At 49.5% G+C, this 21,506-nt stretch overlaps 3 protein-coding genes across 3 annotated transcripts; 2 read left to right on the forward strand and 1 right to left on the reverse strand.

The window, feature by feature from the left end:
• Positions 1–1,092: 1,092 nt before the first annotated feature.
• On the forward strand, positions 1,093–4,049 carry ENH_00022800 (hypothetical protein, conserved; the record flags this gene model as incomplete). Its single annotated transcript, XM_013584570.1, has 4 exons — positions 1,093–1,388; positions 1,599–1,734; positions 1,984–2,015; positions 2,837–4,049. The coding sequence occupies 4 exons, from the start codon at positions 1,093–1,095 to the stop codon at positions 4,047–4,049; spliced, it is 1,677 nt and encodes a 558-aa protein (XP_013440024.1).
• A 2,209-nt stretch (positions 4,050–6,258) lies between these two features.
• ENH_00022810 (DnaJ domain-containing protein, putative) lies at positions 6,259–9,390 on the reverse strand (the record flags this gene model as incomplete). Its single annotated transcript, XM_013584571.1, has 10 exons — positions 6,259–6,432; positions 6,573–6,676; positions 6,792–6,879; positions 7,225–7,350; positions 7,510–7,592; positions 7,734–7,890; positions 8,083–8,214; positions 8,355–8,550; positions 8,721–8,808; positions 9,261–9,390. The coding sequence occupies 10 exons, from the start codon at positions 9,388–9,390 to the stop codon at positions 6,259–6,261; spliced, it is 1,278 nt and encodes a 425-aa protein (XP_013440025.1).
• Positions 9,391–14,049: 4,659 nt separating this feature from the next.
• Positions 14,050–18,581, forward strand: ENH_00022820 (hypothetical protein, conserved; the record flags this gene model as incomplete). The annotated part of the gene is given in 14 exon segments (XM_013584572.1): positions 14,050–14,473; positions 14,845–15,548; positions 15,687–15,789; positions 15,909–16,069; positions 16,229–16,276; positions 16,430–16,526; positions 16,661–16,751; positions 16,864–16,939; positions 17,055–17,162; positions 17,317–17,371; positions 17,659–17,708; positions 17,827–17,958; positions 18,335–18,463; positions 18,468–18,581. Coding segments are annotated over 14 exon segments (2,292 nt in total).
• Positions 18,582–21,506: the final 2,925 nt, after the last annotated feature.

Here is a 21,506-nt window from a genome sequence, read left to right on the forward strand (position 1 = left end):
CTGTGCCTTTTCCTGACATGGATTTTTCGGTTTTACGCTTCGCGGCATGTATTTGCGAAGGAATTCCTTGGACCTTTCCTGATGCCTTACCTATGATAAATACGCAGGGTAGGGCCTGATGGAATCCTTCAACGTTGTTTTGGCACTGTCCCGTAATTTTGTACATGCAAAAAATATTTCCCTGCATTCCAGTGCTGACGCACTGAATTAGAGCCCTCAAGGCTGGTTACTCCCAGGGGTTCCCTCTCACGGAAAACCTGGAATGGGTAGGCCCAATAAACAGGAAAGCACGAGCAAAATCACCCTGCATCACATTTACACCCTTTCAGCACGCCAAAATGCAGGGTAAGTTATGGCCTTTCCAGAAGAAGCTGCAGCAGTCATGGCAACCTCCACTTCAGCAGTACTACCCAATCGTGCTGCTCAATCAGGAATAGCTCAGTAAAGTCAGCAACACGTGCTAGACCAGGCAGAAATACTACAACTTCAAAGGCGAAGTAGAAAAGGTGAAGCGTTGCAACCCTCTGGTGTCTCACTCCAGTGCTGTCAAACTGAGTCGCTAGCTGGCTGAACTGCGCGCATACACGTAGGCAGAAGTTGCAACTACAGCTGCGGACGAGAGGCCAAGCGAAATGAAACTAAAGAAACAACATTTATCTTGACTTTAGTTCCGTGCTGCTTTTGTGAAAGTGTAATAAACTGAAATATCTTGGAGCTGCATGCAACGGGTGGCGCGGGGCTGTTCGGTACTAGGCTTCAAGGCTCATCAGGATGCCGCTGAGCTGCTCATCTTCTTATTGTAATGCAGACTTGACGTTAGGTTCGTTCCTTTATATATACTATTCCAAGGGCCGTTGATTTTTGTTTTGAGTTTAAGCAGTGGTAACGGAGGGCAGAGGCCTCCGGCCCGTGCCTCCCGGACTCCTCCACCTTGTATTCAAACCCATCAAGGTGATCTGGCTGTCGTGATCCAGCCAGCACCCTGGCTTCGCTTTTTCTAACCCATTGTCTCCCGTTCTTCTCGCGCGGGTCTTCTCTCCCCTCCCGAAACTTGTGGTTAGGGGTGAGAGACTGGTTTAACACAGATTTCTGATGCAATTCTCAACCAAGCTACTGCCCCAGGGGCGCGGGATGTCGGTATCTGTGTCTCGGAGCAGGGCAAGCTCCCTTACTCCCCCAGGAACTCCTGGGAATCGGTCGCCCAATAACACCACTCCCATGGCAGACCGAGTTTCCCCCACTCGTGCAGGGGAGCTGTGGCTGATTGAAAATGCCAAAACCGCCAGATCCATGCGCAGGTTTCCCTACATGATGAGAGGTGTCGCATCTGGGGCTACTCCCAACGATGTACGAAACTTCTTGTCAAAAGTTGGGCCAGTAAAGGAAATGTATCTCCCGGTCCATCACCTCGAACGCACCCCAAGGCAAGTTAAACTTCTCTCAGCGCGAAAAAGACGCACTGATTCAATCGAAATGCTCTTTTGCAACATTAGACGAGAATTGAGTGCTTGAGCTCAGTGAAGGGCGGAATATGCGTGGAGTCTCCAATGTGCCCAGTATGGTCTTTACTTTGTTTTTATGCCTGCTGTATGCTTCAGGTCTTACTGCTTTTTCGATTTCGAAAAGGAGGAAGACGGGGACAAGGCGGTGAAAGAGCTGAATAACCAAATGTTTATGGGTTACCGAGTCACTGTGCAATTGGCCAACAGCGACCCTAAGACGCCGGACCAAATGGTATATTGACGATTGAAGTATTTTCTTCGTGCTGCACTATATCTTTTGGTGTAACTGCGTAGTTTGGAGCAAGAGTGCGATAATTGGGTGTACACTACGCTGAGCTTACGTCTGCTTGATTGTGGGTTTATTCACTAGCACGTGAACGTGCCGATGACAAATAGCGCGGACGCAGGGGGAAAGGCTTGGCCTTTGTAGAATCGGGATGGAAAGTTTATTTCTGCTTGCTCTTCTGTTATTGTGCCGCAGCGCGTCATGTACGAGAGGAGAGATGACGACTTGTGAGTAGCAAGAAGCAAACATACCACAGCATTTGCATCAAGGAAGCATGCAACAGTGTTTCTTCCATCCATCCCTCATATGCAGTCACAGCGAACCTTCACAATGTTGCGATACAAAATAACTGAGCGAACGAAGTAAGAAACCGGAAATGGACAGTACTGCGCCGTCAACCGCAGTACTTGGTGCTTCTGCACCGCAGCTCTGCTGACGAACAGAACCTATAAAACTTACTCTACCCAATAAGAAAACAGGCCAGCAAAAGCAATGTACGTGGGCTATCATATTTCCACGTGTAATCAATCGAAACGAAACCAATTGAAAGCAGAAAAAGCACAGTAAGGCGAAGACCGTGGCCTGGTTTTGGCCAAGAAGCATTCTTCGTGGACTAACGCGGTCGTAGACTGATGATTCCTTTGTAAAGATCCGTGTCAAAGAACATTCATTGTAGTGGTTGCAGAGTTTGCATCAAAGCAGCAAGGTGCTGTTCAGTGATGGCGCTGCTCAGTGACGGCCGGCTAGCAGTAACCACCAATGAGACAAGCGCATGAGTACACACAGTATTCGCATTGCATACGTCATACGTCTGGGTGAACCATTATATGAAAAGTTTGTAGCTTCAGTGTGTGCGGCGGCGCAGCTGGGTCAATTCGTGAGTTAGTGGTATTAACAATATTGTGGAGGTGGGCATCTTATCGTAGCCTGCCCTGCAGTGCCCTGCAGGATTTGAACTACGGGATTTTCCGTCTTGCCATGCAAACACTCTTCATTATTTGTTTCGTGTGAAACGTGTAATTTTGCGGAAGGCTTTTGTCCTCTGCAGTGACCGGAAGCGCGGTTATGATCGGAGTCCTGAGCCGAGGAGGAGGTCTCGTTCGACGCCGTCAGTCTTGCGAAGGCGCTTTAGGAGCCGAGACAGAGGGAGGAGCCCTGACGACAGGTATTATAGGGGACGCAGGCGGCACTATAGTTACAGCAGAAGCAGGAGTAGGAGTAGGAGTGTCAGGCGGAGGAGAGCCAGCAGCAGGCATCGTAAGAGAGGGCATCACAGCAGACACAGAAGCAGAAGGGGTCGCAGCAGCAGCAGCAGAAGTAGAAGCGACAGCAGTGCAAGCAGCGTTGACCGCCACCACAGAACCACGAGGCGCCGTAAGCACTCTAGGCTGAAGCACTCGCACCGAAGCCGCAGCCTTAGCCGCAGCCGGAGCCGTACGCCAGACCGCAGAGGCCGGGACACACGAGGAAGCCGGAGACGGAGACACAGAAGCTCTAGCTCATCTATAGACAGGCGTAGCAGCGGCGGGAGACAAACCAAAAGGCACAGATACTCAAGTAGGCTAAGGAGAAGCTCTGGAGACAAAAGAGAGAGACGGCGGCACAGCAGTAGGCGAGACAAGACTAGCAGGAGACGAGACAGTTCGAGTTCGCTGGATGGCAGAAAGAAAAGTATGAGCGGCAGCCGCAGCAGCCGCAGCAGCAGGAGCGACAGGAAGAGCAGTCGGCAGTCCCACAAAAGGAAGGAGCCAACGGCTGTAGCAGATGACTCAGCAGTGCCAACAGCGAAAGACACGAAAGCATGTGCATCTGGTAGTCGTGACATCGTGGACGGCGTAGAAGCAGGCAAAGAAGGGGACAAAACTGAAGATGCGGTTTCTGTAGTAAATAGCAGCGGCAGCAGTGAAAGCGCTAGCAGGAGCAGTAGCAGAAGCAGGAGTAGCAACAGTAGCGGCAGCGAAGAAGTTGAAAGTGAAGGAGACGATGCTAATGAAGACACTGGCAGTGCCTCAGAAGAGGAAGAGGTCGTGGGAACAGAGTCAGAAATGGAAAACACACAGCCACAAGAGGCTGAGAAGGCACCGCCGGAACAGGTGGGCCTCACAGATCCACCTCCTGGAATTGTGTTGAGCGAGCGAAACGGCAGAGAGACGAAGACTAAACGCCATCACAGCAAAAGCGATAGGAAGAAACAGACCAGTAAGACGAACAACAGCAGCGGCAAACATGATAAGAAAGTGTCTCGTAAACACCGGAGGTGACTGCAGAAAGAGAAATTTTTCTATACAGATACGCGTTTGCATTGTATTTTTTCTGAGTTGCTTCACTGCAAGCAACCTGTCAGCAACTTGAAGCTTCATCTCGCCCATTTGTTCTGAATGCATGTGCTAGATAAACGCATAGAATAGAACTGGTTGGTATGGGACTTACTGTAGCCGTGTAATGTGCATTCTGGCGTCGTAGCCCAAGAACGGAGGGGCGCACAGTAGTGCAAGCGAGCTGTATGAGGCCGAAGCTGAGAATGCTACTCCAGGAATTTCTAAAAAGAGCATAAGGGGCCCAGAAAGAATGTTAGTACAGCGAGGTCAGTGTGTTGTGGTCATGAAAGCGAGGCTTCTTACAAAGCCAGCCATTCCGCAGTAGCGGCGACTGTGCCTGGGGCACAAAGTTACGAAGTTCCGAACGGTACGGAAGAACAAAGCAAATGTATTTCGACAGCTACGCAAAGAATAAGGAGGATAAAAGAATGAAATGCTGGCGGCCAAAAGGGGAAACAAGGAAAATCAGGCAGGCAGAACAGAAAGAACGGGCAGGGGGACAAGAGGAAGGCAAGCAAGGAGAACAGTATAACGAATTTAACTTGAACTGCTGATTTTCGATTAGTAAATCGGTGTTCACAAAATATAGGAGGCAATAGAACCCTTTTGATCTACAGCTGAGGTAGCAGGCAAAAGGTAATCCGTGCTGGACCTGCTCTTCATTGACAGGAGCGAACAGCTTGACACACTGAGGATGGCCACGGGCCATAGGAGATTTTTGCCTATAGCGCCATGCGGCTGCGCTGGAAACAACAATGAACCTTTGAGCGCCATCGCCTTGCCGGCAACTGCGTTTTGTAGTAACTGCTGCCTCGTATGCAACAGTGTGTCGGATGTTCCGTTGTGTTCATACAGATACCAAAAATCGGAGTGTTTCCAACACCCCATGTGGTGGCTGACGAGCCGTCACATGGGTTCTGTCTCGGCCAATTAAGTTAGTAAGACGAGAGATTAGCTCTCTCGTCATGCAGACGGCCTCACGGCGATTTCCTTTTCCAGTAGAGCAAGCAGGGTGAGGGGTTTGCTGAGCTTTGCTGCAGTTCAGTTGTCTAGAGCGCTACAGGGGCAACCCACGTTGGAGCTGCCCAGCAATAGGATCAGCACGCACGCAGCATTGGAGCATCTGTTCGATCAGTATCCCCACGCTAGCAACTGACACTCATGTGGTTCAAGCTGGTAAGAAGAGCACATCCTTCAGCACTCCGACGGCTGCCACTAGCGTTCTGAGCCTGGGACGCTTGGCTAAACTGTCTATAGAGTTTCAGGGCGATGCACTTCCCGGCTCCTTCAGATCCGACCCCTTCCCCATGGCAGCATTGCTTGCACATAAACGCTGGTGCAAAAGATCCTCACGCCTTTACACGAGTTCTCCGGCAGAAACTATCCCTAAACAACCCAATTACTCATGAAATGAGTAGTTCGGTTGTTGAGGGACAGTTTCTGCCTCCTAGTACACCGGTAGCAACGTCACCTACCCGAACTCGCTGGCTGGCCAAGTGAAGAACGCCACACCACAATTGGAATACATCTAAGACGCACTACGTGGCACGATTCTCAATCGCTTTCTTTCGCTAGCACTGCGGGCGATCTACTGTTTAAACAGACCGGCGCCGTACATCAGCCAGAATCTACTGAAATGCAAAACAGACTTGATACAGCACCTGCTGTGCTATGCAGCGTAACCCGCACTACTCCGCAATGGCCAACTTTGTGTTTTCACGGGCAACCTGCCTTCTATGTGCTGTAACATAGTACACTCCAGTAGGCGAAAAGGAAGTCTATTCAGGCAAAAGCCCCCTGCCGTTAATTTGCTTTCGGGCTTTCGCCGCTATGCAACGCCAACTGTTTTGATGCTGCCCGCATTCGAAGGCCAGCTGCTTGCAGCAGCACTAGTGCTGGCGTCTGCTGCTTCAACAGTCGCAACGGTAACTACCGAAGAAGCAATGGCCCCTCTACGGCATCCCGAACCACAGAAACGCCCCTTATGAAAAGCACAACTGCACCTCACGCGCCTTCACATAAGCCAGCATCGCCTTTGCCAAGCAATTGCGGTACTTGACGTAGCGGTAGCGGACCCAAAGGGGAGCGCAGCTGACTGACTCAAGACAAAGCAACAGAAGCGCCGGACTCCCAGTAAGACCTATGGGGGCGACTACTGCTGACGGCACTGTACCCTCTGTGCACCCGCTGCGTGGCCCTCGTCTTCGTCTTCTTCATACGCTTCTCCAGAGCCCTGCGTCCGCTGCTGCTGCTGCCGAGCGCGCAACTCCTCAGCTGTCACACCTTCGCATACGTGATGCTCGATCTTCGGATCATCTTCGTCGACCTACGCATGAAGAAAGCTGACAGGTGAAACTCGCTACTGCACTCTCTGATCAATTGTGGGTTGCAGCATGTCAAGGCAACCCCGTGAACTACAGCAGCTGATAATTGGCTCCGCTACAAATGAAATGCATGTCTCCTTACCATAGGGGTGTCCTCTGGCTGTGGAAGAATCTCCCGGAACTTCGCATGCAGAGATTCAGGTACTTTTTGGGGAAACTCGACGTCAAACACAATATACAACTCTCCTGCGAAACCAAAGCAGCATTGACAACTCCGCAACAACGAATGTGGCAAAACACAACGGGCAATCGAGACTCCCAGCGGTCGTGCTAGCGTACGTACAACAGAGTCCGTACATACCGTGAATAAAGGGGTTCTTGTGGTTTGGCATTCCCTCTCCCTTAACGCACATGACGGAGTCCGGCTTTACGACTTCTCCTGGGTTCCCCTAAACGGACATCGCTCAGCACCCGCATAACCTCATTCCAACGTCAGTATGTCGAAGGTACGCAATCTCAAAAAATACGCTACGTCAATCTACTTCTTCGCGTTGCATGAAAGTAAATAAAAGGCAAAGGGCGTTCATAGGATTTGTCGGGGGCCTTTTTTGCCGTTAGGGAACAGCTCCTAGCTGCCTATGAAATAAAGCACGAGGCAGTGGAACTGGCAGGAACCCTATCAGTCTTCGCGAGCCGCGGCAGCGTAGATCTAACAAAGCAGACAGACGCCAATTAGGCCCGCGGCTGTTCGGCTTTACGAAGCTGTCAGTAGACGTGCTTAAGCAGGCTCTTACCTGGATCAAGAGCTGTCGACCGTCCAAATGAGTGAGAAGAAACTTGAAGCCGCAAAGAGCTTCGTATAGAGTTATCTTTTTTGTCATGAACAGGTCATTCCCGCGACGCTTAAATAGTTCGTGTTCCTGTATGACGGGGAAATACAAAAACTCGTTCTCCAATGAGCAAAAACAATCACCAACCGCAGTAAGGCAACCCCATCGTCTGCCATGATTCCGCCAAAACGGTTGCCATGGAAAAAACACAAATCCTGAATTTTTCTCAGTACTTGCCTGCTGCTCCACAACAAGAACAACATCTCCTGGAATTTCACCTGGTCGTTCGTCAGCCTCGCCCCTGAAAGCAATCTTGTGGTGATTCTTCACACCTGCGTAAACACGGAAGACCACACTAACTCTGCCGAAGCTGTTGCTTAACGCAAGCTTCCTTGGCAGATCCGTCTGACTGTTCGGGCACCTACAGCCGACAGCGCACCTTAATACGTCGGTATCTCCACATTCACACTCACCCTTCTCAATAAAGATCTGAAGTATCTTACGCTCCTTGCAGACCCCCTTGCCCCCACACGTTTTGCAGCGCTTTGACGGCTCGATACTCCGCCCTTGGCCTTTGCAACTTGCGCACATCCCCTGCGTCTGCTGGATCATAGGACCCAGATGACGGATCTGCAAGAGCGACAGAAACCGGAAGCCCCGGCCAAGCTCTACTTTACGAAAATCACACGACGGCACCAGCCAAACGCTTCGCAAACCATACGGCAACAACACTGAATACATCGACGTAGCTTCCAGAACCCCCCAACGAAGCAACGAGAGGCAATATAAGAATCAGAAGCACGTGTTACTGGCCAAACATACCATAACTTTGACGCCAGACCCATCACACTCTTTACAGGTGATGAAAGCATCAGCAGGCCCTCCCCTCCCTTCGCAATCCTTGCATATGACATCCTTGTTGATAGCCATCCGGCGAGGAGCGCCATTATATATCTGCCCACACCAAAAACCCGATGCAAACCGGAAGGCAGACCTGTCATGTCCCTCATTCAGATGCGCGGTAGTCTGCGGAACCTCCCGAAGTATTTCACGTTAATAACGTTTGAAGCTTGTGACCACCGCCTGGTCGATACCTGTTCAAGAGTGACCTTGATTGGGCTAACGATGTCTTCACCCTTCTTCTTGCTTTGTTGCCTGCCTGGCCTTCTACCCCCAAAGAATAGGTCAAAAATGTCCGATGGGTCCGTCTCCGCTCCCCCGCCCTCGAGCCCTTCCTCACCTAATTCGTCATAAACGCTCTTCTTCTCCGGGTCACTCAACACTTCGTAGCTGCAAGCATAGCGAAAAATGAATCAAGAATACCTTAAAGAGGTAGACAAAAGCAAAAGAACAATGAGGAGGCGAGTGAAACAAACTGCGAGGCCCCTCTAGGCAGTGGCCTTAAGCCGCGCAACCACCTGCAAAGAGCCATCTGTGGTGGCAAGATGCAAGCTGCTCACGCCCTGGATATCTCTTTGAATTTCTCGGGATCGCCGCCCTTGTCCGGGTGGTGTTTTATTGCAAGCTTCCGGTAGGCCTTCTTAATGTCTGCAGTTAAAGACAGAGCCAAGCTCAGAAATCGGACCCCGCGAATGAAAAATGCTGCTTTCGCCACCCTGGTCGCCTCCAGCGCAGAAACAAGAAGACAGTTGAACGATATACTTTATACTTCTCATTTCTAAAGGAGCTCCTTGTGGACTTGAGAGAGTGCCACGTTTTGTACCAGAGCCATATAGAGCATGGTGCCTGCTGTTAACTTTGCACTGTGCAGCTAGCGTTTGGACGAATGCTTTCAGTGAAAGATTCGCTGCCCTTCACATTCACTTTGGTTGCTACCCGCTCATATATGCCTACTTGGTAGTGATTGAGAAAAAGATAAAACTAGTGGCGACGCTGGTAGAATCAATGCAGTCTTCTGCCACATCTGCCCACTACTCTTCTGTCACTGCTACAGCACCGCAGGGCTCTGAGAGTATTCACAATATCCCAATAAGTCTGACCTTGCAATGAGGCGTTTTTATCTACTTCCAGGAGCTCGTAGAACTTAGTTGTGTTCCTTTCCTTGGGCGGCCCCCGAGGCCTGCCATGCCCGGGAAGGTCTTCCCCAAAGGGAAAGCCACTGAAGAACATCTTGATTATCTAGTAAAGAGCTCTGGAGCGTGGTCGACAGATCTATAAAACGAAAAGGACAGTAAGGACACCGCTGCAACTAGAGAGTGGGGCCACCGCCTGGTGCTGGTGCGGGGAGTCGCAGCCCGGCCCTAATTTGCCTCCTTGGAGAAAGGAGAGAACCAACTTGAGAATAAAAAAGGAAAAAAGCGTGTGAAAACTAGGCTTGGGGGCGCAGGGGTCTCCCTTTGTGCCTTCAGCGTCTGTGGGGCACCGCAAGGGGCAGCTGGTGTTGGTTATGTCGTCGCCGTTGCGCTGGGTGAGGCACCAAACGTTCCGCCACACTACGTAACCTCAAACAGCTTTGCTTAATTCTAAGAAGGCTTTATAATGCTTAACAGGCTCCAATTGAGACAACGGCCGAGCGCGAGGAACACAAGCCTTGTGCTTTGTCTTGGGCATTTGGCATGCTTTTCGCCCGACTAGATCAATACTGCATCTGGACCTTACACTTCCCTGCAAGCTTCACACCGAAAGTCTTACATAGTTTTATTGTCATAGCATTCTGATGTCGCAAGCAGCCCACTACGTTCAGCCTGTATGCACCTTGCGTCTACCGCAGCTGATGCCAGATTGCCGTGAAGAAAAGGTATCGAGTACATATGTGAGTGGAAGCGAGCCCGAGTTCTGCTTACTAGTAGTTCATAGTGTGCTGCTCTTTCCGAAGTGCTAAGAAGCTAACAGCTTGATTAATTTCTCCAGTATGTCTATGCTATGTTTGGGGGCCGTCGCAGGGGATTGCCGTCTAGCAGGGTGGTCTTTACAGGGAAATGCAACGATAATTATTGCATCCACGGCGAATTGTTGTGGTGTATTGGAGTGGCTTCTGAGGGGAAATGCGGCGCATTAACAGCGAATTGCTGTGGTGGGTTGCAGTGGTCTTTATAGAGGGATGTAGTGTGTTCACGATGAACTGTTGCGGGCTAGCGGCTGTTATTTCAGAGGAATTTGGTGTTCTTCACTACAGTGACGATTAGTTGCGCTTCCCCTTAGCTGTGGCCGTCACTTGTCGTCCCCAAAACCAGTACTGAACGCGTTCTCCGTTAGCCATGAGTGCTGCTCATATGCGTCAGCAACGCTTCTCACAGGAAATTTTAGTATATCTCGTAAGAATCACCAGATCATTTTATGGGATCCTTTAAAACTCAATTATAAATCTTAGAAAATTGGGGCTGGGTGCATATCGGCGCGTTGAGGAACCTCAACGCGCCGATCATTATGGGACCTAATTCCCTTCACCGAAAGCTCTCGCTTGTAATGAGGAACAGGCTGAACCGACATATACAAACTCGAATAACTGAAATATCTAGCGAGCGGGTAGGCGTTCAGAAGGCTTCGTAAAGTATGGGCAGCTGAAGCGACACGTATTTCATAGGAGGGCCGCAGTTTGCATCCTGGGGAGAGTGTAAAGGGCGGTAGCTTATGAGTGGCTATGCAACTGTATGGAGAAATATTCATCGACTTGAGGGAGCTCACATCTCCATGTGGGTGCTTTTGGTTTTAGATGGTCACCCATTCTGAACGCCGGCTGTTACCAGCTCATTGCTTTTCTCTGGTGCACTACTTTATCGCCTGCGAAACAAGAGCTAAAAACCATCGAAATCTTATCTATGCAATCTATCAGGATTGAGCTACAGATAAGAAGTTGCTTTCTTCGAGTAAGACGTGCCAGTCTGCATTTTCCTACTGTAAGTGAGTAGGAGCGTAGCCACTTCTTGTCCCCAAGGCTAGCAGCTCCCTACTGTGGATGAAAGATGTTTTTCCACGGCAAGAGCATACATTACGGAAGGCCATACGCTACTAGGTGCTTCCCACAGTGTTGTTTTACCTTCAAAAGGCCACTAGCTGAAGGCCAAAACAGAAGAACCCCAGAGAGAGCCTTGCTGCGCTGGAGAAAGGGCAACGCCCTCCTTACCACTTATCATTCTCAAACAAGGTGCGGGAAATGATGTATTTTAAGTAGGCGGGGCTTGCTTTGAATATTGCAGATTCTTGTTGGAACGATTGTGGTCGGTGACTCTTACCTGCCTGGTTTAACGAGTGATCGGCACGGGTGCGATCCACAAATGCATCAGACACAGCCACCCTATCGATTCTATTCCTTGATAAGAGACCACTTTATAATGTATTTTACTAAAAGCACGCCGAATCCTTGATATAACCGTGCACTTTGGTCGTGAGGTGTGCTCGTATGGTGAAACCGAAGGCATTATCACTTGACCATGTTCTGATGTACATAGCATGTACGAAGGCAAAATAAACAGCGCCAGACATATAAGTGCCGATGTGGAATCTGATGGTACGATTTTTGGGCCATGCTGTTGCTACAGGATTTTCGGCCTTACGTTGTGAACTTGTTACGCTGTAAACTTGTATAAATGTCGCTGCACTGCACTTATGAACATAGGAGGAATAGCGAATTGTGCGCTAAAATTGAGTGAGTAAAGTTTCAGCGTGGCATACAAAGATTTTGTTGAGACTGGAAGCACACGACACGCAAGCAATAGGCCCTAGCGGGGGCCACCCACGTAGTACACCAGAGCAAGCTTGCTCCTGCGTTGCTCCCTATAGCATCTTATCTTTGACACAATTGTAGATTCGCTTATGAGAAATGTAAACACCAAAATAAAGATAGTCCCTTATTTAAGAAAGCTGATGGCTTCGAAATGCAGTAACAACGGAATAGATGCACCAAAATCCAGGCCCAAATGCGAAGCTTGCAAGATCTAGTCACATTCTGAGCTTGGTTTCCTGAGTATGCTACTGCAGGTTTGTACACTTAGCGTTTTCAGGGGTGGCCTAGACTCCAGCCATGATGCAACTTCTTAACAGAAATGCGTCTACTGATCTTTGGCTTCCTCCTGCGAATCCAACGCGTAGGAAACCCATTTTTGGCCTTTTTTAGTAACACATGACTACTCAGAAGGAATTACGCTTGAATGAGCAGATCGAGAAGGTGAACCGGCTGTTTAAGATCACTCCTGCTAAGGGCCATGGCAGCATTATACAGAGCCTGAAGACCAAGATTACATCTGCGTCCATTGTGTGTGGACCAGGAAAGGGCATCTTTTCTTGATGCGCATACATGTTTGTGCAGATGAATGATGGAGGAAGCGTGCTGCCGATTGAAACGGCGATAACAAGTGGTGCTCACCCCTATATAAACCAAATGCTGTCTCTGGAAATACTGATATGGAAAGAGAACACGCGAAATTCAGTACGCGCCGCACGATGATTGTCACAGGAAATTTTACCAAGCTGGCCTGCACGGCGCAAGACAAAAGTATCCTGCGCGCATCATTTTCCCGGCGCGCGTCAGATTTCCGGGAGTCGTCCGTGTGTCGGGAGCGTTTCAGCAGCAACCTGCGCCACTTCACAGTTCATCGGGGCTTTCGGAGTTTCTAATTACCAAAAAAGCGCTAAAAGAAAAAATGTTACCCGCCTTACAGCGAAATCCCGCGCGGTTACGAGTTTCTGGCTTGGGGAGAGCAACCTCCCTCCTGTTTCCTGTCAACAGATGCAGAACTTGGCAAATGTCATTCGGCAAGATGATCCTAGGCACAAACTCTGCCAAACCTACGCTTGCAGCAGCAGGGCAAAAGACAATGCTCTTGAAGCAGCCACTCCAATGGCAATTGCAATGCTTTGGTGTCTACGGTGGGCAAGCGACAACTTCCGAAGTTGAAGCCCTAAGCAGATCTCTCATGAAAAAGATCGTGTGGAAGCTACTTCCGTACCAGCTAAGCTATAGTTAGAATACGCATGTAGTAAACTTGTAAAGTGAGAAGCGTAACAGAATGCCGTAAGTCGGGATCACGGCGAAGTGAGTAATGGTGGCGCCCTTAGCGAATTGTGAACTGCGGGAGGTCCACCCAGAAGCCAAATCTCCGTGTAAACGAATGCAGAAGAACAAAACGCAGAAGTTGAACAATTTTGGTGTTATTGAGAGTAATCTAGGCGCGCTCCTCCAATAACACGCTGCAGCGGTTGACCCACCCTTCAGTCGGGTTTGAGGTGGGGCTGATTTCCAATAATACAAAGAAGTGCCCACAGTTCTGTCTCAAATTAATTTTTTAGCTCATGCTGGCCCATCATGTCGGATTTCAGGAGTATTCTGTTTCTACGCATTGCAGCAAGGACCTCACAGGTGGTGCGTAATACCCTGTCGGCAGCGGTGAGTCCCATGATAGGGGCAACTCAGGAGGAAATTTCTCAACGAATCCTATGAACTTTTTGTGGAAAGAATCGGGTTTACAAGTGGATGGCAGCCGTTTGAGACTACGAGGACGTACCTCTCCGGCTCGGCCACGGGCAAACTACTCAGAGAGATAGCAATCAGCGCCTTGGCTTGTTGTGTCGATGAACCAGGCGTCTGGTCGCATTAGCAGCAACTGTTCGGGGGTAACATGCAGAGCCCCTTCCTCCAGCCCACTGCGCGGTGCCCATAGTGAGAAGTGCGTGCAAAGCTGCAAAGCCGCCTCACAGTTGTAGGCCTGAACACGCGCGGCTTTATTGCGAGGCTGTAATCTCGCCTCAACTTTGCTACGCTGGCTGCAGCATTCATCCTTCTTCTTGGCATGTCTGTTGGGTACTGAACAAGGGCTTGGCTGGCTCGTAAATATGGCAACAGAGACTCATTATGTCCTTGCGCGCAAGTCAGTGCCCGAGAGCGCCAAATATAGCAGTCCAAATCATGAAAGCATGGATTGGCATGGCATATACAGGGACTTGTTATTTAGACGCGGAACTATTAACCCGCCGTGTACCCACCTAAAGGCGGAAGACTCAACAACGTCATTCTGCGGCGACCCAACATCAGGTTCAGGGCTGCGGAAGAGCCCAGGTTGCAGCCCAAATGGGGACCACGATGATCAGCTGGACCAGAACGTTGCGCTGTTTGTCAAAGACTTCCTGAGCGAATCAGCCAAGGCACGCAATCTGTCCGAGTATGAAGTAGCTGTGGTGTCTGTTGCCAGTGAAGCTGTTTCCACCAAGCTTTGTCAGCCCTTTTCTCTCTGTCCTATCCCTCAAATATGTATCTCAGGTGCGAAAACGCGGATGCCTGAACATTCGTCGCATTTTTGATGCTCTTGGAAGCGCAGTTGAAGAGTTTCTCTTGTTCCTGCAAGGTCCGTTTCACCAGTCATCCAACATGAAAAACGTTCGGTGTAGCCCAAAGGCGCGCGACAGATTCAACGGATTGCTCTAGTTGCGGCTGTACTAATACCCTATTGCAGATGCTCCGTGTGACTTTCCACTTTCCTCGTTTATGTATGCGCTGAATCTGGTGGGCTACTGAATGTTTCCGCTTGGTTTACTGCCTTTTGGACAAAGTTGTCAGTGATTTACATACAGCACTTGTCAGAGTCGTTGCAAGAATTTCATATTCGCCGATCAATTTATTTTCGTCTGCAGAATTTGAAGTAGGTGAAGATGATGAAGAAGTCTTGATCGCACTATGTGACGAAATTGGGAAGTTCTTCGAGCTATCTGAAGCGCTAAATGATGGGAATGGGGGCTCCAAGTACCTCTGGGCAGGCAAAGAAATCGGCATGATATCAAGCCTGCTGCTTCGAATTATGCTTCACAGAAGCAAGGAGCTAAAAGCAGCTGCACTGCAGGCCTTCACCGCCTTCATTTCAAGGTGTAACCATGCGGATCTCCTGAGGACCGAAGTGGCACTGCGAGTTTTAGAGCTGAGCGAAGAAAAGCAAGCTGCTTTCCGCCTAGCGGCTGCATCACTAATACCCACTCTACTTCAGTCCATACGTCGATGCATGTCAAACATTGACGCAAAACACGCAAAAGACCCAGAGAAACGGACAATGGAGGAGTCCAGAGCTTTTGAAGCACTAGCGGACTTGAAACAACGGCTGCTTACTTCATACGTCAGGCTGTGTGGAGACAAGGATTGCTCTGTTCAGCTTGCAGCTGGCCAGCAGCTGCCCACCTTTGTGGATTGCATTGCAGCAGAAGTGGATGGGTTGCAGCAATTGTCGCCGATCCACGACACCGCTAGTGGCGTCGCAGAGGGAGGCTCTGCTACAGGAGAGAAACAAATTGGAGAGCTGATGATTGCTGTCTACACAGCAACCCAAAAGTTTACGTTATCCATACACGTAAGTTGCTGAGTAATCCTCCTCGGTGGTACATGGAAGTTTGCCAGCGAGGCGTTGACCACGTCCATCCCTTAGTATTGACATCTGCAGCGTAGTTGAGAAGCTGCTCAAGATACCTATATCATTGTGTACGCGCAGGAAAGCTGCAGGATGCAGGGGGTTGGAGCGGTAGCAGCAATGGCTCGAAGACACGCTGCAGCATTCCGAGCACTTGGGAACAACTTTTTACCAGTGCTTTGCAGTGAGGGCACGATTTCATATAATAGCCCTACGGTACATAAAAGCACGAAACCGACAGCACAGGCCTTTTTCAATATCTGCTTTTCTGCTGCCCCCTATATGTGCTACTGAAATATGCAGGCGACTCCTCGTGGCGGGTTCGAGCAACTGTGTGCCTTGCACTGAAAGATATTTCCCTTCTTTTCTGCGGTCTAACGCATGGCGTAACTGCTGAAGCAAAGGAGACCGCTGCTATGACAGGCATGACATCTTTGCTCTTTAAATTTCTTACTGATCGATCTGTGAGTGTCGTTGAATCGCTGAACCGCAACTCCGAAAGCCTGGGAGAGAAGAGCAGGGCAGGCCAAATTTTGCTGCATTTCCTTTAAGGATACGCATTGCACCATACGACAGAAAATTCCACAGCGGCGCATCAAGAATTACGCGCCGCTGTGTCGCAGCCAATGGTCAAGATGGCAGCTTTGCACGTCCTTCCACAAATGGCAGAGGTGAGATGGTCCCACTGCTCTTGCGGCGCTGTCGTCTCTGAAGCTACGGCATTGATGCTAAACGTCTGCTAGCAATTTCCTGTAGGTAAGACAAAGCCAGTGCGAGGGAAAGGCTGCTGTTGAAGGCATGTTCTAAAGTTGTGCTTTGTTCAGCTAGTCGGGAGTACTTCATTCGTGCGTGAGTCTTGGATGCTGGAACTTAGTCGAATAGCTGAGGACGGCTGTAAAAGTCAGGGATCTCGATTAGCAGGTGATTGGCTCCCGTATGCGTCATTCATCAAAGAAACTGATTTTTACTGCACGCAGTATAAAAATTGCGTCAGAATGCTTTCACAGTAGACTATGGCTCAGGGTTTCGACTGCTCGCCTTGCGGCTCTTTTTAGGCGCATGCCTCGACGCACTGATTTCCATCATTCCTTTGTCCGTTGAACCCCAGAGGCGTGCATTTCTAGAACTTGCAGTAGAACTGATTCAGTGAGTCCTCCGATGCTGCTGTGCGACGCAGCCCATCAAAGTGAATAAGTAATAGCGCTGATTCCCCAGGTTTGGGAAGCCGTCATTGGTTTTTGAGTGGACGTGTCTGCAGGCAGGGAAGCTGGAAACTAAAACTTGCATTTTTAGGAAATTTGTGTTCTCTCACAGCAGAAGAGATCGTATTTGTCGTAAGTGACGGACCACTCTAGGCTCGCAGACGCGGCTCGTAGCTGAACAACCATTGCAGCTCCGAACTCAGAATGTACTCGTCTTGATCACTGTTTTGCGTGTCAATGCCTGCAGTCCCCGCTCATCTCAAGTAGCCAGTTTGCCACAGATGAGGAAGGAGATGACTGCTGGCGAATTCACGCAGCCCTAGCTCAGCAGCTCCCCGTGATCCTGAATGCCGTGGTGAGCTCGTCTTTCTTCAAAGCACTCAATGCGTGCTAATTTACAGTTAAAAGGTGCTCAGTTCATGCTCTGCTACGTCACCAATACTGTTATGCGTGCTATGCCCTCGACTTGGCTGTCGAATTATTTTGTATTCCTCTGACTGTGCATCAAGAAGCAGGAAGACGAGAAGTGGTGGCAACTCTTTACCGGCTTGCTCCTGAACCCAGGTGAGAAAAGCATTAATATAAGGAATCAGGCGAGCATGAAGCACAGCGCCAGTTGCCCGCATACAGACCTGAGTATTACATCATACTTCACTTGTGCCTACTCAGAAGAGGTCCAGATGTTACAGTATTTCTGTGGGAATTTTTTGAAGTGCAAAATAAGTTTTGTTTCTGTAGACTGGGCTTTAAATCATTTCGTATTTGTGTGGTGTGTGTGTGTGTGTATGTGTGTCTGTGTGTGTGTGTGTGTGTGTATTCGCATGTTTTTTCTGGGCGTGCGTACATTGCAGCATGGGCAGTCCGGCAGGAAGCTGGTTTTGCGCTGCGGTCTGTGCTAGAAGTGAGTCACATACCCAAGGCATATGCTAAAGGGCACACCAGCAAGCACTTAGGGCTTTGGTCAGGCACGAGAATAACTCATTCATGCATGGCTGCTCCGGTGGTCTCCTGTTCGACAGAGCGAACACCGACGCCAAGCAGCAAAGATCCCTGCTGATTCAGTTCTGGAGCAGCGCCTTCTACGAGCTCTTCGGGAGGTCGCGTCGTGCAAGAACGCATTTATCCGCCAAGATGTGGCATTCTACCTTCACGTAGGATTTCTATGCAGTGGAGTTGCCTGTAGCAGTACGTACTTCACAGCTCCATGCTGCTGGCGTAGAATTTTGAAGCAGTGTTTCTAGGCCGTCGTTAAATCCAACTGGCACACTTGTTTGCTTGTTGCAGCAAATATGGGAATATTTCCCAAATGAAAGACTCCGCATCTTAGTAATACCTTTGCTGCAGACCTTAGTAGAAGACCAGGCACCATGCTGCAGGTTTGTCATATTAGCTAGCACCTTTATTGGTCACGGACACCAGCATGCTCAGCTCACGTAATGTCTTTTGCGTAATGAATACACCTCGCTCGATCACTTTATAAAGCTTCAGTCGGCAGGCTGCATCTTAGCTCCGCATGTTTTCACACAGACTATCCCTGGCGAAGCTTCTACGAAGACTGCTTCAAAGGGATTGGAGCAATCAGATGGACCTTGGGGTATGTCAACTCCGCATGCCTTGTCTTTGACTGCAACGGAAAACAATAGAGGATGCACATTCTAGGCCGTTCTCCTGTAAATGGTGCGCTGTCATTCAGAACGAATTGAAGGAAATGCTGACAACATTATCACGGGATGAATGTGAGGGGGTGCGAGAGGAAGTTTCGGCTTATCAGTGAGTTGTAGGCCTTCTCATCCAGCACAGGCTAAACTAGACTTCGGTCTAGGTATTGCTGGCAGCTTTTCATCCACAGCTGCTGGCTGGGAATGTCGAAATCGTCTTAAGCCAGCTTTTGCCTAATTTTTTCCCTTAAGCTTTCCCGCCTACCGAAATTTAGGAACAGAAGCCAATCAGCCTTATCCGTTTGGTTTCATGTGGCCGGCAACTTTAAACATCTGTATTGACTCAGGCATAGCTGGCGTGGAACGTTACGCTTCCAAGTTGAGCAATGACGTCACGTCACAGGCATGCTATAAAACGTCGATTTGTAATAGGAAACTCACACAAGTCCTTCTAGGCGTCACCTTTTGGTACTATCGGTTTCCGGTATTTGCTGGGATGAATTGTTGCTTGTGATGTACCTGTGCCATTTTGTGACGTGCCACACATTGTACCGAAAACCAAGAGGCTTTCGGGTTCTTTCAGGTCTATATATGCCTATTGTCGGTAGACCGAAAATTCCGCTTAATCGGCCAAGCAGTATCCAGTGCGCATCTGCTTCCGCCTAGTGTTTTGCATTTTTTGTTGCCTTCAAGGCAACAACGAAATAACTGCTACCCGCGTATTCCGGACTTGAGTTCCTTAAAGATGATGCAGACTCACAGAACGTGACATGTTTTCCTTGATGCTGACCGCACCAAGAAGACTGGTCAACAGATGCAAGCTGCTTTTGCATACAGAGTACGAAGTTTCCACTCAATATTTTGCCAGAAGAAGGGAACCAGAAGAGCAGTGGCATTGCTCAATTATCGCCTTCTGCATGTGTACAACTGAGTTGAAGACCAACGCCTCCATGACCGGAACAGTGTGCAGTGTTGTGCTCGTACTTACTGGTGATCCAACGATACACAATTCTGGTGGCTAGCTATTATACAAAAGATGTGTGAGCAAGTGCGTCCATCGGCAGTTTGGCGTGCTGAATCCCCTGGGGACAACCGCAGAAGTTGCAGAGCGGCAACTGGACGTTATTCGCAGATCTATGAAGCCCAAAGCACACGTAAGAAATGCAGAAAAGCGTATTACGCGTGAAATAGGCCGCCCAGACCCCGGTTGCTCCAGAACAGGCACAGACTGATATTTTTCCGGGTGGCTTGTGGAGAAGCGGGGAGACTGGCTCCTTTGGCTCCTACTGAGTCGCTGCATCCAAACTCAGAAAAGCTCACAAGGCCTTCAACAGTCCTCTAAGAGAAAGGGAAGCGAGACGTATCTGAGACCAGCTATGAAAGCTCTGAAGACGGCGTAACCGCTCTGAAGACGGCGCAAATGCCTAGAACTTGTTTTCTTCACGTATAGGGAAGAAGTTGGAAGCGCCTATTCAACTTTGGCAAATTATAAGAATATTCAAGCCAAGATGCTGGTGAATACAAAGTGTCTACTTACGGGACAAGTGTTGCTGCCACGAGGGTGTGAAGGCACCATAGAAATCAGGAGATAGGCTGAAGACAATAGCGGCAGCAGCGGACGTCCATCTTCATCTTTTCTGCCAAAGGATTCACGTGCATATGAGGTGATGACCAAACCGTGCATCGTTTGAGGTCAACCTGGCATCTTGGCGGAACGCAGTAGGACGTCACGGCTTCGTACCGGAGTAGATGGCGTCTGCGGGGGAATACTACAAATAGGAAATGCCAAAAACTGAAATTCAAGTGCTTGCAAGAAGGGGTGGCTGGCCTAGAGGGAAGCCACTGTGAAGCTGCAAGGCCGCCCAGAGATTTTCGATGAACATCGCGTCTCGACTGGGCTTGAACAGAGCAGTGGTAGCAAAAAGCAAACAGACAAAGAATAGTGCATAAAAGAAGTCGAAGAATGACTCAGTGAAAGTTAGGACTAATATAAAGAAACCATCTTGCTTGCACCTGGCCCCTATCAAGTTTGTGTGCGGCCCCTTCCATGCAAATCTGCACTTTTCAAGCCTTTTCGAGGTACCTGCATACTGCGCTGCACTGTGCCACTGACCCCTTTCTTCAGAATATGCAAGTAAGTAGACAAGGCAAACATTGATGCGGAGAATGAATATCCACAACTGTTCCATGTATGAGGGTGGTCTCAAGGGCCCCAGCAGACGACTCGCCTGCTGCTATGCGTAGCTTGAAGATCGTCACAGAGCTTACCGCACTAATTTACACCACGCAAGAGAAAAGTACTCTTCGAGCTCTATTTTCTCGGCGCGCGACAGATTTCGGGGAGTCGTCCGTGTATCCGGAATCGGTCTCTTCATCGCTGCGGCATACAATCGAAATTCCCATGCGGGCTGCTCCCTAGCTTTGTTTCTCCCCGCACTTCTCATCCACCAACCAGACGTCCAGAAGAAAACTAGTATTTCTAGTTTTCTTTTGGACACCTGCTTGAGCTCCTTGCTGTGAAGATTCTCTTGCCTCCTCAGGCCATTCCCCTCCTGCAAACCCAAATAATTGCGGCAACCAACACGTCAGCTTGAAGCAGCGTTTCCCACACTACCACTATTGCCGCATGCCTGTTGGGATATCTAGATCTGCGCCCCTTTGCTGAGGTATTCATTTCTAATAAGCATGTACCTTATGCTCAACGCGCAAATGACTGTTCGTCGAAGCTTTGGTCTTAAGCCATCCCCACAGCTTTTTCAATCCGCAGTCTGTTGCTTGTGTCCCCAATGCCGACAGCTTCAACCTCGTTAGTGATTACTTGTTCCACCACCACGAGTGCGTACGGAGTTTTGCGCAGTGGAGGCTTAGCATCTCATGCATTCCTGCGGCCGCTCTCCACTCGACAAGCGTAATATGCTATGGACCCTCCATGATTTTTCTTCCACCTGATTTGGGCAGATTTTGTAGCATCTAAGCGTGGGACGGGGAACATTATTCACTCTGGAATCGCCGCATCAGCAGCTCCCAGTTACTCATGAAAA

The sequence above is a fragment of the Eimeria necatrix genome, genomic scaffold (assembly GCF_000499385.1).
Source record: "Eimeria necatrix Houghton genomic scaffold, Enh_scaff17, whole genome shotgun sequence".
NCBI lineage: Eukaryota > Apicomplexa > Conoidasida > Eucoccidiorida > Eimeriidae > Eimeria > Eimeria necatrix.